General features: G+C 37.1%; 1 protein-coding gene across 7 annotated transcripts in view; it reads left to right on the top strand.

Annotated features, from left to right (window-relative positions):
• The window catches only part of elmo1 (engulfment and cell motility 1), a 101,995-nt gene that overhangs the window by 47,980 nt on the left and 37,457 nt on the right, over positions 1 to 16,558 (top strand). For 4 of the 7 annotated variants that reach the window (XM_023345016.1, XM_023345018.1, XM_023345017.1 and 1 more), the window contains 14 exons: positions 2,018 to 2,058; positions 2,190 to 2,262; positions 2,372 to 2,422; positions 2,521 to 2,690; positions 6,161 to 6,196; positions 7,745 to 7,844; positions 8,457 to 8,608; positions 8,690 to 8,768; positions 9,586 to 9,627; positions 9,924 to 9,974; positions 10,152 to 10,274; positions 11,161 to 11,289; positions 12,130 to 12,234; positions 13,270 to 13,378. In XM_023345016.1, the coding sequence (XP_023200784.1) occupies positions 2,018 to 2,058; positions 2,190 to 2,262; positions 2,372 to 2,422; positions 2,521 to 2,690; positions 6,161 to 6,196; positions 7,745 to 7,844; positions 8,457 to 8,608; positions 8,690 to 8,768; positions 9,586 to 9,627; positions 9,924 to 9,974; positions 10,152 to 10,274; positions 11,161 to 11,289; positions 12,130 to 12,234; positions 13,270 to 13,378 (1,261 nt within the window). The remainder of the gene's footprint in view (positions 1 to 2,017; positions 2,059 to 2,189; positions 2,263 to 2,371; positions 2,423 to 2,520; positions 2,691 to 6,160; positions 6,197 to 7,744; positions 7,845 to 8,456; positions 8,609 to 8,689; positions 8,769 to 9,585; positions 9,628 to 9,923; positions 9,975 to 10,151; positions 10,275 to 11,160; positions 11,290 to 12,129; positions 12,235 to 13,269; positions 13,379 to 16,558) is intronic. The other 3 variants (XM_023345020.1, XM_005797313.3, XM_023345021.1) reach the window with 3 other exon arrangements.

Genomic DNA, 16,558 nt, shown 5'->3' on the forward strand with positions numbered 1-16,558 from the left:
TGACAAATGAACCAAATGGAAAGAGCTGAGGAAAATAACCGAAGCTGGTTCGAGAGTGCCATTATTCACAGTGTATTTAAACATAGTTTAAAAGGCAACTATTAGTATTCCAAAAGCAACAAAAGAATCTAGAGTAGTGTGCAAATGCATTCAGTGACAAAAACCATCATTACATTGTGGAGGAAAAAGGGCGAAACTTACAAATGTGAGAACACCGTCTTAATTATGAAACCTGGGAGTGACGACATCGTGTTATAGTGGTGCTTTGCTGCAGAAGGGACTTGTGCACTTAAAAAGAAATCGATAGTATCATGAGGAAATGCAATGTTGAAATATTGCAGCAACATATCAGGACATTAACCAGTCAGTTTTTTGGTTCTCATGCAGCTCTGAAGTCAATCTCAGAGAACAAACCTGACTTATTTACATCAGTTATATATGACAAAAAAAGTGCTTTATTTAGTCAATTTGCATATTTTTCTTCTTTTTTTTTAAATGATTTTGCAAGTATTGTTCATGACCAGTGTTATACTTCTATTGAGCCACTAAATCATCTCTAAACTTTGATTAGCGGATGAATCATTGGGCACCAAACAAATTAACACTAAGTGAAAAGTCTTCACATTTTGTTTTCAATAGAAAAATAGGTGTTATTTAAAAGAAACTAAATTGTTTATTAGCAGACTGAGCTCCCACATCCACATTGTAAACGCCTTCTAACATCAGAAGCTCTGAGTCTCTCTTGAACGCCTTCGAAAACATCCAATAAAGTGTTACTGTTATGAAAAGTTGTTGTCTCTCATTGCCTCGAAAGATTCGGTTTCTGAATCTGCTTTGGGTTTTGTTAGTTTGTGGCATTTCAAAATGGTTAAAGAATGCTTGTTTGTTTTCCATCTGGTAAAGGAAAATTGGAAAAATATTTGTGTTTACGGATGTTTACCCATCATATTGTATAAATGTTGTGTCTCTCTGTCTCTCCATTTGTGTCTGCTTCCTTTTTTTCCCTTCTTTGTTCCAAGTGTCTTTTGTGCTGTCCCTTTTTATTCCTCTTCCCTCTGGTTTCCATTCCAGCCAAAGTTTTTATTCTGGTATCCTTCATTTATTGTCTTTCCTCTATTTACCTCCTTTCTTTAATTTTTCTTTCTTTAGCTTTTCTCTTTAGTCCATTTATTTTGTCCTACTTACTTTGTTTTCCTATAGTTTGATATTTCTTTGTGACATTTGCACCTCCCTGCTTTTTTTTCTTTCCTTCCAAAACCTTTCCTGAGTCCTTTATTCTGTCATTCCTTCTTTATGTTCTTCTTTGCACATATTCTTCCTTGTGTTTTTCCTTCTCAGCTCTGTTTTATGCAGACCCCATATTTTAAAGTCTTTCCACTGTAGTTGAGTGTGGAATCTCTCCATAAAAAATTTTGAAACCGTGGGTTCGGTAACAAGCCGGCTGCCGTGTACAAATCAATACAAGTAAGGTTTACGTGGGATTTGATGAGAATTTATGAATGTAGCTTAGGCTATCGTCAATTCTGCATTATGATTCTGTACTTTAAAACTATCTGAAACTAAATTTTAAAGCTTAATCTTTTCTGTTCCCTCTTATTCTGCCCACATATGTTCCCTAATCTAAATCAAGTGACGCGTTTCACTTTCGATTGTTTTTTTTGTTTGTTCTTTTACTAAAGTTTTTTGAGGAATTGAGAATTTGTGGTGTGTTTCATTGTACTGCTAAGATGAACAAAAAGTTTTAAAATGCAATTAAGAATGTGCTCCTCAAATCTTCTAGAGGCAGAATCTCTCTGCTGTGGCCTCACAAGGTCTTTTAGCACAGCACGAAATGAAAGAAACGGAGCAATAGACTACACATGGTTGGCAAACTCAGAACAGCAGTAAGACAAATAAACAAGATGAACAGTGTCTCATTGTTCCAGCCCTGCTGTTTGAAATAATTGCAGCCCACTCTGGATTGAGTGGAACGTCAGTCTGGACTGTGAACCTAATGTAGCTTTGTCTTTATCCACAGAAAAAGCCTCTTTCAGCCATTATAAAGGAAGTGTGTGAGGGGTAAGTGTGCTGCATGCATTGGAAAGTGTTTATTCTTCATTATACATTTTTGAAATGCTGTTAGGTTCAAGATTTTCTTCACCTTTTAATATCAGCTAAAGTGTTTATGATTTTATTTTCTTTGTTTTCAGATGGTCTTTGGGGAGCCATGAAACCTATGCTCTGCAGATTGCTGATGCAACAAATTTCTACATCACAGAAAAGGTTTGGTTTTCAGATTTTTTTTTTTTTTTCACTATAGCCTCCATCTGGGACGAAAGAGAAGCTATGAGCGCATGCTAATTTGTGCTTGCGTGTTGGAAATCTTCCACAGAATCGCAATGACATCAAAAATGGCTCCATCCTGCGTCTAACCACTTCTCCCGTAAGTCTTAACTTCTCTAAACAACATTTAATAATAATAAAAAAAGAAAACTAAACAACATTCTAATTCACTATGAAATTTTGTCTTTTCTCATCTAGTACCAGACGGCCCTCCAGCTTCATGAACGGATCCAGTCATCCAGCATGGATGCAAAGCTGGAGTCACTGAAAGACCTGGCCAACGCTTCCAGGGACATCACCTTCGCGCAGGAGTTCATCAACCTGGACGGCATCTCGCTGCTCACTCAGATGGTGGAAAGTGGCACTGAGTAAGTTAAACTGTTTGCTCGTCTTACACAGTGTTTTCCTTTCTCTTAAGATAATTTTTCTCTCCTCTCATTTTCCCAAATGTGTTTTCATCTGAATTCGGAAAGAAACCATTGACATTTATTTACATTTCAAAAGTAAATACGCTCCAAGATTTTAAGGATGCCAACTCAAATTTAACCTCTGAACAGTTTTTGCATTTCTTGTTTTCATTTATTTATTTAAAACCGTGACACAGTGGTCCTCATTTATCAAGCACGCATGCAGATGAAAAACAGATTTTCTGTAGTCATTTCAGTGAACTGGACTTGTAAATATATATTTTAGAGAGAACTACAGCAGAAGAAATGCAGACTGATTAAAACTGGTGGTTTTCATTACCAATTCATAAGCTATACAAGTTGTCAGTGCAGTCGTCTACAGGTGTGTCCTCATGAAGTTAACATAGAACTAAATTTAAGGAAGAAAACCTGGCCCTCCAGAGCTATTGAAGTGCAGAGATTATTTTGGACAATAGCTATGAGGGTGTCGTGGATTTATTTGTTGTGGGGGACATATTAACACTTTCTGCCCTGGCCAATATTCACTCACCTCAGCATTCCAGATGCTTGAACTTCAGTCCTTGGTCACACTTTCAGAGTACTAAAATGCTGTAATCAGACATTTAGTTGACCCTTAAACATAAAACGCCCTCCAAATAACTAAATAGAAATTGTGACTGCACAGCAAAAGCAACACACTCAATCCTCTAAATTCAGCTCAGCAAATAAAATCACCTTTATTTCCTATGTAGCAGTTGTTTTTCAGTACACCAGCATACATGGCAAGGTAAAGTGTCACCCAGGTGTGAAAACAGAAAGTGCAGCGAAAAGGTCCTGTGAGTTTAATGGACGCTACAAGTTTTGAGATCTTTGAAGATTTGTGTTATGTCGAGGACGGGTGTCTCTTTAAACCATCTAGGGTGATGATTAATGTTCATTAGTTTCCTAAGGTGAAATCTATCAGCATTTTATGCTTGATGCAGTTTTCATTATTCAACTCTTTGGACTGTAAAGAGAAAGTTGATGAAATCGAGAACATCACACAATGTCAAACACGTCCTTAATATAGTGCTGTGAAAATCTGAACCTGCTGTGGAGAAGAAACACACGCTGTCAGGTTCTGTCACACTCCACGCAGTGAATGTTTAAAAGCAGTTTGTGCCGGTTTTTAAAATAGTGCTATTTAGTTTGTTTTGCAGGTACATGGAGGTTCAAATTGCCGCCAGAGAGTTAAACGTCTTCCTTTCTGCTGAAACACCATAATGCTCTCCCATTTCTGCCTACTAGCCTGTTTGGTTACGTGGAAAATCACTTCTTAATTTAAAATTCTGAAGTTCAAAATGAACAAATACTTGACTCTATTTAGTGTTACTGTCCAGAGATTTTACAGCACCACACTTGTTAGCTCTGCTCATGCTCCCGGCTCTTTGATTACATATATTTCTTATGTAAATGACTGCTTTAGTTATTCGGCTGGAGAGAGCTTGAGATAAATGTGTGTGTGGGTAAAGGAGGAGATGCAGAGCGAGTGTTTCTGCTGCACTTTCATATCAACAAAAGGAGCTTATTAGACCCAGAAATGTAGATGGATATCAGAAACAAACACTCACACACTCATTAGTGCGCCTGGCAGCCAACGTGGTGAACTGTAATTATTCAAGAGGCACAATGCTTGAGGCTCCTGAGGGCAGAGCTGCTGTTTGATCTGATGCTTCTCCCAAAAGCGTGAGGCCCTGCATTCATGTGGAAATCAGCTGGTGGGATGCTACTGCTGCTGTCCACCAGAGCTGTGTTACCTACAAAGCAGATGTCGCCCTCTACTGACAAAACATGGCGTAGCAAGTTACGTTTTTCTTTTTTCTTAGATTAGAACAAAAGATAAGAGAGCATACCTATTTATTTCATTTCATCTGTGTACAATGACAGCATCTTCTGCTGAACATCTGGAGGCCTGAGTTTGCTGGCTAGTCAGAGGAATATCAGTGCATTTTATTTCACCCCATTTCCGACTTTATTGCATGACTGACTTTTTATTTATTTATTTATTAAGGATAACTGCTACAATTATTCAAACTGCTTTCAGCTTAGAATAGCCATAGAAACTCCAAGAATAATTGTAAACTTGAATAGCAGATGTATTTCTTTATTAGGCATACTTTGTTAATTTATCAAAATTTTAATTGTAGTCATTCTGAAAAAGTTTGCTGGATCAAGAGGATTCCTGACAAAATCCACAGACTTCTAAACACTGCAAATGTACACTCAAAGCAGTAAAACTCTTGAATTAGTTGAATAAAATGAACCAGTTTACATCAAAGAAATGACGTAAAAATACATTTAATATCACAATCGTCATTAATTTGGGCAATTTAAATAGCAGAAACTTATCAAGCTTTATGAAGCTGTTCTTTTTCCATTGTCGGCTTATTATATTCTACACTTCAGTTATCTTTCAAAACAGAAACAATCTGTTAAAGATATGAAAACAAAAGGTTTTCAAAACTTTCGTATCTTTAGATTTGAAAACTTAGGTTGAATCCTCCAAACATTGTGGGCAAAAACCTCAATTTTTGCCTCCTCTGATTTAAAATGACTTTCTAAGTCATGTAGCTTGAGTTATTCCTCATACCTTAAAGAAATTTGCAATGATTTCAAACTTATCTTCACAATTCTTGGTTTTTGAAATTTTCGAAGTTATATGTTTTAAGATTATTCCATCCTGGATAAAGAATCATCCATGTGAGTCATTAATAACCCAAAATGAAAATAAAAACGTTGACTCATAATGAGTCGATGTAAACTTCTAAAGGGAACTTCATTTCTGTTCACAGGTAATTCTGTTATTGTCCTCTTTTCCATTTTTTAAAGCGTTTTTGCAGCACAATGTGGCTTTTAGGCTCGCTTAGAAAAAATAAACAATGTATTACTGTTAATGGATTCCTTCTTTTTTCCCTTTAAATGAACTTAACATAGCAAACATTCTAATTTAATTTAGCTTCTAGCAGATTCAGTGGCTTCCTTTAAAGACCAACTAAAAACATATTTTAAAGCATGTCTTTGCTTATATTTTGTGTATTTAATTTGTTTTTGTAAGTATTTGTCGTTTTTGTCTGTGATGGTGTGTTATATATTTGTCCTCTTTTCCATTTTTTAAGGCGTATTTGCAGCACAATGTGGCTTTTAGGCTCGCTTTGAAAAAATAAAGTTTGCCGCTGATTGCATTTTCATCTGATTTTGCTTTGCATGCTTTCAATGTCCCAGCAGATTCACAGAACAACGATGTGTTTAAGTATTAAAATTTGCATTGAAACACTTCACTTTATCTTCATAAGAAGAGTACATGAAGAGTATTGTCACCTGTTGTGTGCCAGCTCTAGGTTTTCTTATGTTGTTTCCCCTCTGTGACACCAAAGTTTCTCAAATCTTTGCAGGCGCTATCAGAAACTTCAGAAGATTATGAAGCCATGGTAAGCCCCCCTCCCTTTCCCGCTCCGTCTTTCGGTCGGGTAACACCGCTGGCGCTCTTCTCTTCCTAACCTCGCTGCTCGAGTCTGCATGATTAAGACTCTGGCCTCGGCGGGAATTTTAACACAGGCCTCCCTTTTTTTTAAAAAAAAAGAAAATGCTTAATTTTTTTTCCTGCATGTGGTTTGGGCAGCCAGTGACAAAACCATTCGCAAAAAAAGCAAAAGAAAACCAAGATTTTTTTTTTCTAAAATTGTACCACTTTTACCCAAATGTGTGGTTCAGCTGTCTGGTCTTATATATCTTATATTATATCTTGGTTCTCTTTATAAAATGGTGCTCAGGTTGAAGGGGTTGTCCATGCGCTCACATCAAGTCCTTCATTCAGCTTCTCTTTGACCTTGATGTTGTTGGTCAAAAGCTTTTACCATCACAGGACCATCCTCCATCTTTCTACAAGGATTGTCTCTGTATTTGCCTCAAGTAGTCTTTAGTTTCAGTATTTCCATCATTTCATATTTCTCTACATTTTTGTATAAGAAAAAGCTGTTTCGTTTTTCAGGTGTGAGTTACTAATTTTCCATAAAACTGTTTTCCAATTCTCTGCCGTGCAGCAATACTTACTAACCTACTATATTTACTTTTTAGAGTAGGAACGCTTATGACATCATTGACTGTGGTTTTAAGTCTCTAAACCGCAGAACAGATTTTATTGCCCATAAGGCCTAATAGTCAGGGTTGATAAAAATAGACACTCATATCGCTCCGTAATTTAATTACTGAGTTAAATGATCTTGACCGCTGAAGATGGACACCAGCCATCTGCGACCCTCCAAGGATAATGGCTGGATGGATAAAATAAATTAACCTTTGATGATATTTCATTTTGAGATCCATCTTTTGGCATTCTTTGCTTTATTTTCCGTTAATAAAATAAGAAGGTAAAGCCAGGTATAAACAGCAGAGGTCAGCATTGCTTCACTTTTGGTGAAACCAAATCATGTTTACAATGTTAAACCTTTTACTACAATTTTTCTTTACTTTGAGAAAAGCAATAACAAATACCCGGTTATTTAATTAGGTCATTCCTGCAGGTTCATGATAATCAGTTATCTAATAAGTTCTTGCTTTGGCTTTCTGTCGTGCTCTCAGCCTCATCTACTTAATTTATTTCTGCTTATATTTGTGTAACTGCATCTGTCCTGTGAAAGCAGCCCCTCTGGTCCTGAATGAACTCCATCCAGCTCCTGCTGACCTTCTGACAGTCCTGCTGTTTGCAGACAGCCATTCTGTCCGTGCTTGAGCTCAAAACTCTTTCCCATGTCTCCTGCTACGTTCGTTTCTGCTTCTCTGTCTTCAGCGAGCCATTTTGCAGCCTGGAGTTTTTTTCAAGTCGCACTCTGCTTCCTCTCCGCCACCTTTCTCTCTCTCTGCTGACCGCTTGCTTCTCGTTGCTTCCTGAGGCATTTGGACTTTGCTTCAAAATGCTGCTCTTTGCCAACTGGTGTAGAGAAGTTTTATATTGTTTATGTTTGTTTTTTATCCCGTAGTTTTGGTGACCTGCTGTCCTTTACTCTGACGGCCTTCGTAGAGTTGATGGACCATGGGATTGTCTCCTGGGATACGTTCTCTGTGGCCTTTATCAAAAAGGTCAGCCAGGAAAATGCCACATTAGCCAGGCTCTACATTTATTTGGGAGCCCGTGATTCTGTCTGTGTGTGCATATATATATATATATATATATATATATATATATAAAATGTTTTTTTTTTTATGAGGAGTTTAATATATTTCACAGAGTCAAATCTTACCATCTTTCCTGGTGAGGTCATAGTTAAATGGTATTAATGGTAAATAAAAATCTAGTGGCTTTTTTAATTAACTGTTATGAGTTAAAGGGTAAAATTGCAAGATTTTTCATTTATATTCACACATGCAGTACCCTTTTCACAGTTTGTCAGATTACAACAACCTGGAATGTATTAGAATGAACATAGTTATTTTTTTTTGATACATAGTTTTTCAAGATGTTATACAGCAAAAATCTTAGCAACTTTGCTTTCACTTCACAACAGATAACTACTCAGGTAGTGTATGACATAAAATCCTACAAAAACAAACATAATGTAGAAAAATGACAAAATGTAGAAAAAGTTCAGGAGGTCTAAATACTTCCTTCTACCGAGGTACATCAGAAAATGTTAAAAGTAGACTGACTACTTTGCATTGTTTAAAAACTCTGTGTTCTCTGATGATCTAAAGATTGCCAGCTTTGTGAACAAGACCGCCATGGACACGGCAGTGCTGCAGCGTTCCCTGGCCATCCTGGAGTCCATGGTGCTCAACAGTCAAGATCTTTACCACAAGGTGGCGCAAGAGATCACGATTGGACAGCTCATCCCACACCTTCAGGGGTATGAAATGTAACTGTTTTTGTTAATAACCCGGTTTTCATGAATCATTTTAAATAAAGCACATGTTTCCTTTGATTCCAGCACTGATCAAGACATCCAGACCTACACCATCGCTGTTATCAACGCTCTGTTCCTCAAAGCTCCAGAGGAGAAGAGACAGGTGAGGCTTCCAACTGCTCCACCTATTCTGTCGCAATCCCCAGCAGTTTGGTGATGTAACGGTGAAACGAACAAATGCGTGACTTTGTGTGTGTTTTGGTTTGCTCTGTGTTCGACGATAAAAGCATCTGTCTTTCCCTTTGTCATTGCCGAAGTGATGTTCATTCTCTCATCTCTCCCTCTCACCTGTAGCCAATTACACGCTCCCCGCGTCAGCACCACAGGGCCCAGTGATGCACTTTTCACATTAATTATGAATGACACTAACTCGAGGGCCCGTCTCGTGTTCAGCGCTCGGAGCTGAAGACGGCGAAAAAAGGACGCATACAGATTCTAGCGTTGCAATGAAGCCTTCTTTGTTACTTTTTTATTTTTGTTGTTTGCAGAAACTTTTTTTTCTGGGTCATCAGGCTCCATTTATAAACGCATATATAAAAATATGTGTCCACGTCTATATATATTTTTGCAGATAGGCAGTTTCCAAAATGCAGTGTTCTCTTGTTGCTTATTTTAAGAGTGTGAGCGTCAAACAGCATCTATTTGATTGTTCGTGTGCATTCAAAAGGACCTCAACCATCAGTGAAGCTATTATTATGGACTCCAACCCTCCTTCCTTCATCCCCAGCAGAACCACAAACTGCACCACTGACAGAAATTAGATTTCTTTTTGGTTTTGTTTTACTTCACGCCACATTCACTCACTCACTCACTCACTCACTCACTCACTCACTCACTCACTCACTCACTCACTCACTCACTCACTCACCCTCTCTGTCTCTGTTTCTGACTTTGCTTCCTCACTGCACACGACATGGTAGTTTGATGAGAACATTGTGGACATCCTAAATTGTCCCCTGACAGTAAGTGCACCCTTGATTAGCACACTTCGTAGTTTGCATTGTAGAAGACATCCGCTAGCGCATCTACTATCCCCTCTAAGTTTCTGTCTCGAGCTTCTTTTTCTTATTATTTTGCAGCCTGTCACTGCCATGAACTCTTTATTTTTTTCATTTTTGCATAGAAAATCTTAAGATCAGAGGTTTGCCTTGATATGTTGTCTCACTTTTATCACTCCCCACTTTCTCTTTTCTCTCTTCTTATGTTCTTTTTCTCTATTCCTTTTGTTCCTCTTTTTTCTTTTTTTCTAAATCCACAGGAGATGGCCCACATTCTAGCTCAGAAGCAGCTACGCTCCATCATTCTCACTGTAAGTTTTTCTGAAAGTTTATTCCCAATGTTTTCAGTTGATTTTCCCCGAGTCTTCTTTTTTGTTCACCCTCAAAATTCTGACTTTTTCTCACTTTGTTGTCATAAAACCTTCCATCTTTTTTTTTACATATTCTATTAATTACAACTCTTTTTCTATCTTGACGTCCTCATGCAGAGTGTAATCCGGAGCCCCACACCCATTAATGATGAGATGGCACATCAGCTGTATGTGATGCAGGTGCTCAACTTCAACCTGTGTGAGGATCGCATGATGACCAAGATGGATCCTCAGGACCAGGTTTGGATCCCGCTGAAAAAAATATTGAAATTAAGAGAATTAAAACGTTAAAAGTATAAAGTATAAAAGTATTTTTGTTAAAAATATATACATTTTGAGTTGAACACCATAAACTGAACCAATAGCTTTTACGGTCTTTAAAGAAAGTATATTAAAAAAAGGAAAAATATTATCCTGAAACTAAAGCTTTGCATTGTGTTCAGATAGATCCAGCACAAAATTTCTAAAAAAAAAAAAATTCAATAAATACTGCTTAGTTTGTCTCAGACTTGGCAGAAGAAACAATATTTTTGTAGCTAATTAACCAGAGTAGTATTGTGCAACGACTTCCAAAAATAATATTCGTTAAACTTCTTCACCTTTTAGTGATGGATTGAAATACGTTTGTTGCCAGTGTTTCCAGCACAGGGATTTTGTTATGTATTTATCGATTGAAAATTAAATAAAATGCCTTTATTCATCGTGACATGTTTGTTTTTATTGATTAGACATCAGTGCACTTTCCTAGCCATTTAACAGCAGCAAACTCTGTCTTGTCCAACTGGATTGTACCGTGTGGGATTATTAGAGGATAAGCACCCACCTCCGCCGGTCATTATGTAATCTAGCTGTCAAAATAGGTACCATAATTGCCTTTTACATTAAGAAAAACAGCTTCACATTTGACCTCAGATATTAAAAATGATGATGTAATAACAATTAACAATATTGATTTGGCCTCTTAATAAAACAGTGTGTGAAAATGGTTGTTGGCCCTCTTAATTTCACAAACTGCCAGACAACTCAGATGAGTCAGCAGGATTCTTACCTTATAAAGCTCTGAATGAAATAATCTGGTCTCTGGTTCTTGAGATGCACTTTAATATACCCCCCTCTGTGTGTTCAGGCTCAGAGGGACATCATCTTTGAGCTTCGAAGAATTGCCTTCGATGTGGAGAGCGAGCCCAACAACGGAGGCAGCATCGAAAAGCGCAAATCCATGTACACCAGAGACTACAAAAAGCTTGGCTTCATTGTAAGTTTGATGTATGTGTGTGTGTGTGAGGTCTTTTTTTAAGAGCTCTAGCAGAATAACTTAAGCTAACCCTACCTTTGCTTGACATAAGCCTGGAGCATTTTTGGGGGGGGGGGTGACCTCCATGCTTTTGCACTCATGTCCTCAGTAAAAATGAGGTCAATTTGACTGCCTCGTTCCTCTGCCTTAAAGCTTTTATGCTTCCATTCAGACACATACACTTGGACACAATAAAAATGGTCCTCCACTCATGTACTAAAACACCAAAAGAAGATCATAATACCATTGTATCAGTAACTTTTTCAAAAGACGAGAAGTAATTTTAAGAGTGAATTTTTACTGCACCATACTTTTAACTTTGACTTAAACTATATTATTTTAAGTAAAACTACTCTTGAGTAGAAGTTTTGTTTACTTCACTCACCTCTAGTAACTTATATATATATATATATATATATATATATATATATATATATATATATATAATGATGAAGACCAAACCTGATTTAAACAAAAATGCTACAGACAAAAACACACCTACAATTTATGATCTTGCAGATCAAGTAAACATACAGTAAACACTACATACATATGGTCACTGGAGGTACTTTATGCTGTTCTAACATATATATGTTACTTATTGTTATTGCTGTTATAAGTTTATTTTGAAAATATTTTATTAAAGTGTTCTTTCTCCCCCAGCAGCTGAAAACTGAACTAGTAATATTTTTGCACACTTTGTTTTTATTGATTCTTGGTTGGCTGAGCATAAAATGACAAAGGTTCACAATTAAGAGTCAGTTGTGTGTGTTGAGTGTCGCTCTGCATTTGTTTTCTTAGAATCATGTCAATCCAGCGGTGGATTTTACGCAAATTCCTCCAGGCATGATGGCTCTCGATAACATGCTTTACTTTGCCAAACACCACCAGGATGCTTACATCAGGGTAAGCGCACACGCCACGCACACACCACGCACACACACACACACACACACACACACACACACACACACACACACACACACACACACAAAGTGGAGTTGTGTTGATACATCCTGTGGATGGAGCTGTGAATGTTTTGTTTTTTTATATGTTTTTTCTTTTCTACTTCTATCAAACATTTTTTTTTCTTTATCTTGGCCATTTATTTGTAATTTTTTTCTCATTTTGAAAATTTCAAACCAATAAAATTACAATTAAATGTTGCTATAGAAATGTTACACTTGCTCAGTAGAACTTGATTTCAAAACCACCTTCTCCTCTGCAGAAAATCTGACTTATTCGAGAGTCTTTATTATTATTCTAACATGGGAGCAACCCCAACACCCCAATAATTTTCCTATTAAATCTGTCACTGCCTGAATAGGCTGAGACCTTCATGCCAATTTGCCATCACCCTAATGATACAAGTGTGGGCTTTTCATACATTTGCCACTGACAGCGTGACAAAAAAGTGCAGCATTGTACACTTATCCTCCTCCTCCATTGTTACAGCACTTCCAAAAAAGAAGTTCTTACATCCACAAACCTCAATGAATTTTGGGGGAATTTTCTGTGTTAATCCAACAATAAAGTGGAAAGTGGAAGAAAAAACTACATGATTTCAAAAATGTATCAGCTGTTTGTTTTGTTGTTTTTTTTTACTTCTGCCTTCTTTAGTTTAATACACTTAAATGAATTTCAATGCAACCAATTACCTTTGAAAGTCCCCTAATTGACAGCTGTTCAGATTTATTATCTCAGCATAAAACCAGCGGTTCTGTAAAGACGACGGACTTTTGTTTCTATATATTTTTTATATAAAATTCTAATTCATTTTCTTGTGGCATGTGTGAAGAGTCTGCCCTTTAAAATGACATGCTGAAGGAAGGGAACAGGAGCAAGAGCAAATGGGTGAAACACTTTGGGTCAAAGGGCCTTCAAATGTCATTTCACTTTAAGAAATTTCTTTCCCCTTTTTCCATCATGTGGATTTTCCAGATTGTCCTGGAGAACAGCAGCAGGGAAGACAAGCACGAATGCCCATTCGGCCGCAGCAGCATCGAGCTGACCAAGATGCTCTGCGAGATCCTGAAAGTCGGCGAACTTCGTAAGTCATCATCGGCAAAAACAGACGCTGTCCAGAGATCACATGTTCACACAAATTCCTCAATACAAACATTGGAACTCTCTGTCTAATGTACTGGAGAGCAAAACAAAATCTCTTTGCCTATTTTCACTCCACTTTACTTGTTTAAATGGGCAGCTTGTTCTCAGCTCTGCTCCAGACTGACCCCTGCTGCTCCCGGTGGGAATGGAGGAGGCAATTTTAGCTTCTGTTTTTAGGTTGACGTGCCCTTTTCCACAGCACTTGTTGTTCATTTTATTTTTATTTCTATTTTCCAAGGAAATGTGCTGCAGGATCCATTTGATGATTCTCTAAAACATGTCCCTCATTTATTTTTAAGTCCCGAGTGAATTTTGGCTCTAATGCACCTCTGGCTATATAGAAGATGAGAGAACGGCACCAATTATTATAAATCTACCAGCCTTAAGAGAATCAGTGGCTGAATAGAGTAGCAGGATACATTTTGTATGTCTTCATGTGCTTTGCAAATGTATTTTTTTGTGTTTTTCTCTTTCTGTCATCTGAGCTCCTTTTTTTCTAATATTTCATTTATTTATGCATGTTAGCCTTTTCTGCAGAGCTCTTATTTTTCTTTTTTTAATTCAGCTTCTTTTATCCATTCCATATTCAAAATGCCCCTGTGACTCTTTCTTCTTGCAGACTGAAATTTCTTTCCTTTAGTCTTAAATGATAATAATTCGAGAATTGCTTTGTCCTCATTCTTTCTATGAATTTTATGTTTTAAGAAAGCCTTATTTTTTAACAATTGTCCTGATTAAAACTAAAAATGCTGAGTGAAGTATATGCTTTTAGTTAAATGGAACAGGTATGTAACAGGTTATTGACATTTTGTTTGAAAATCTGAATATTGTTTTCTTCATATGCTATAATAAAACCTCAGCAGAATAACTGCCCTGACCTTGACTTGCTGTTCTAATGTTTCCCCTGGTGGTTGCGCTCTTTGCTGCGTCTGTTATTTGAGGGGGCTGAGTCCATAAATATTAATTAGAAGCTACAGCGTGTTTTACAATTGTTTAAACTGACAGTAGATATAGATACAGGAATAGGAACCCATGATCTTCAAAGAATTATTTGTATAAGTGCATCATTTGCTTAAAATGATAAAATATGCACTTTGAGTGGTGTGAAGTATGCCATGTGAAACAAAAAATGTCAATGCAGTAAGACATAAAAGAGAATAAAGTGAGTTTGTTTTATTGGATGCCAAATCGTTAGCGTTTGATCCATTTCTGTCTGGGTTTGAGTGAATATTTTCACAGAACTGGACTATATGAGCCTGTCCTACATGCTCTCCATAATTTTCTTTGCCAAAAGTTGAACATGTTCACATTTTGTCTCAGTGCATTCATACGCTACCTGGTATTTACTTGGGTTCAATGTTGCAGGTCATAGTACAAACTTGCAAAGTGGAATTAAAATGACACCTGTGTTTCAAGAAGGTATTTTTTTGTACAAATGAATATTTGAGAAATGTGGCATGAATTTGCATTCATCCTTAAAGTCAGTATTTTGAACATCCCTCAGTGCAATTACTGCCACAAATCTACCAATATTGTATATCCTAAGACAGAAATATTTCATTCTTTACAAAATTGCTCATCTTGTGAGACTGGATGGACAGTGTCTAAAAAACATCACTTTTTTTCCAAGTCTGGACTTTGTCTGGATCACTATAACATCAGTGTGTTTTGACCCAAACCCTGTAGTTCTGGCTGTATGTTGAAGGTTGTTGTTTCGTTGCATGGTGAGCCTCCAACAGGATTGACCTTGGTCCTGACTCCACCAGGTTTCCCTGTAGGTACATTGTGTTCAGCATGAACAAACACCATGAAGGGTAAATCCATCCTGCAGCTCCTCCAGAGTTACCGATCATTTGGGCTGCTTGTCTGATAAACATTCTTTCTTTGCCTGCTAGTTTAGTTTAAGTGGATCGCTAAGTTTGTGTCATACTCTTGATTTTTGGTGGATGGATTAAACGGTGCTCTGTGAAATACCCAACACCTGGCACCCTAGTTCAGACTTATCCACAGCTTCCTCCCCAACCTGTCTCCTGTGTTCCTTGATCTCCATGATGCTCTTTTTTCACTAATGTTCCCTAACAAACCCTAAAGGCTGAGATCCTGTCACATATGCATACATTAAAACATACTAATGAACCATGGAGTTGAATGGATGTAGCGTAGGCCAAGGGAGCAGGTGCGGAGGGAGTAACACCGGATCATTTATGGCTCTGCTCCTGTGTGTGTGTTTCTTTGTGAATATGCAGCATGTGTGTTTGTGCTTCATTGTGCTCTTCCCAGAGGGAAGATGACGAGGGGAATGAGTCCCAGCTCCACATTGAAACTGTCATCATTCAGTTGACCTTTCCGTGGGGAAACATAGAAACTCCTGACACTAATGAGGATGTTGGAGGCTGTGTCTGTCTCTCTGTAGTGTTTTATCAGTTTTGATAGTGTCCTATTTAAGTTGGCACTCTTTCTATACTAAGGCACAAGAATAACATTTTAAGGAAGTGACTTTTTTTTACTTTCAATGTTCACACTGCAGGGAATACATTTTCTATATTTCTTGATGATTATTTCATTCTGGTATTTTTTTTTTTGTTTTTTTTGGGGGGGCAAATCCGTTTAAATCATAAAAGTATTGACCCGTCTGTGAAAGGGTTTTAAAACCAGAAAATCAATATGAGAAAAAAGAAATCCAAGTAACTTACCAACAATTTGGTTTCCACATGTATTTATTTAGTGGGCAAAGACAAAAAAAAAAAAAAACAGTTTTACAAATCAAGATTTTGAAAATGTCTGCATTAATCTATTGCTTTTACAATGTGTTCCCCTATTACATGTCTGTTTTGTCTTTTGGTCCCAAACTACCTCCATTACTTAAGGGTAAACTATTATGTACCCAAGTACTCAAATATTTAGTACCATTTTTTGGGCTCCTTTTCGAGTTTTACCAACACATCAACATTTTATTTCTTCCTATTTCCTTTAAACCCTGCTATACAAACCTATTTTATATACATTCTTAATCCATGGAATTTTAAGTTTTAGTTCAATGAAAGTTAAATATTTTATGCATTTTGGAGATAAAATGCAGATGGTCACAAAAACGCTCATCTATAATCTAATTCAATTGTAC

The sequence above is a fragment of the Xiphophorus maculatus genome, chromosome 13 (assembly GCF_002775205.1).
Source record: "Xiphophorus maculatus strain JP 163 A chromosome 13, X_maculatus-5.0-male, whole genome shotgun sequence".
Classification (NCBI taxonomy): Eukaryota; Metazoa; Chordata; class Actinopteri; order Cyprinodontiformes; family Poeciliidae; genus Xiphophorus; species Xiphophorus maculatus.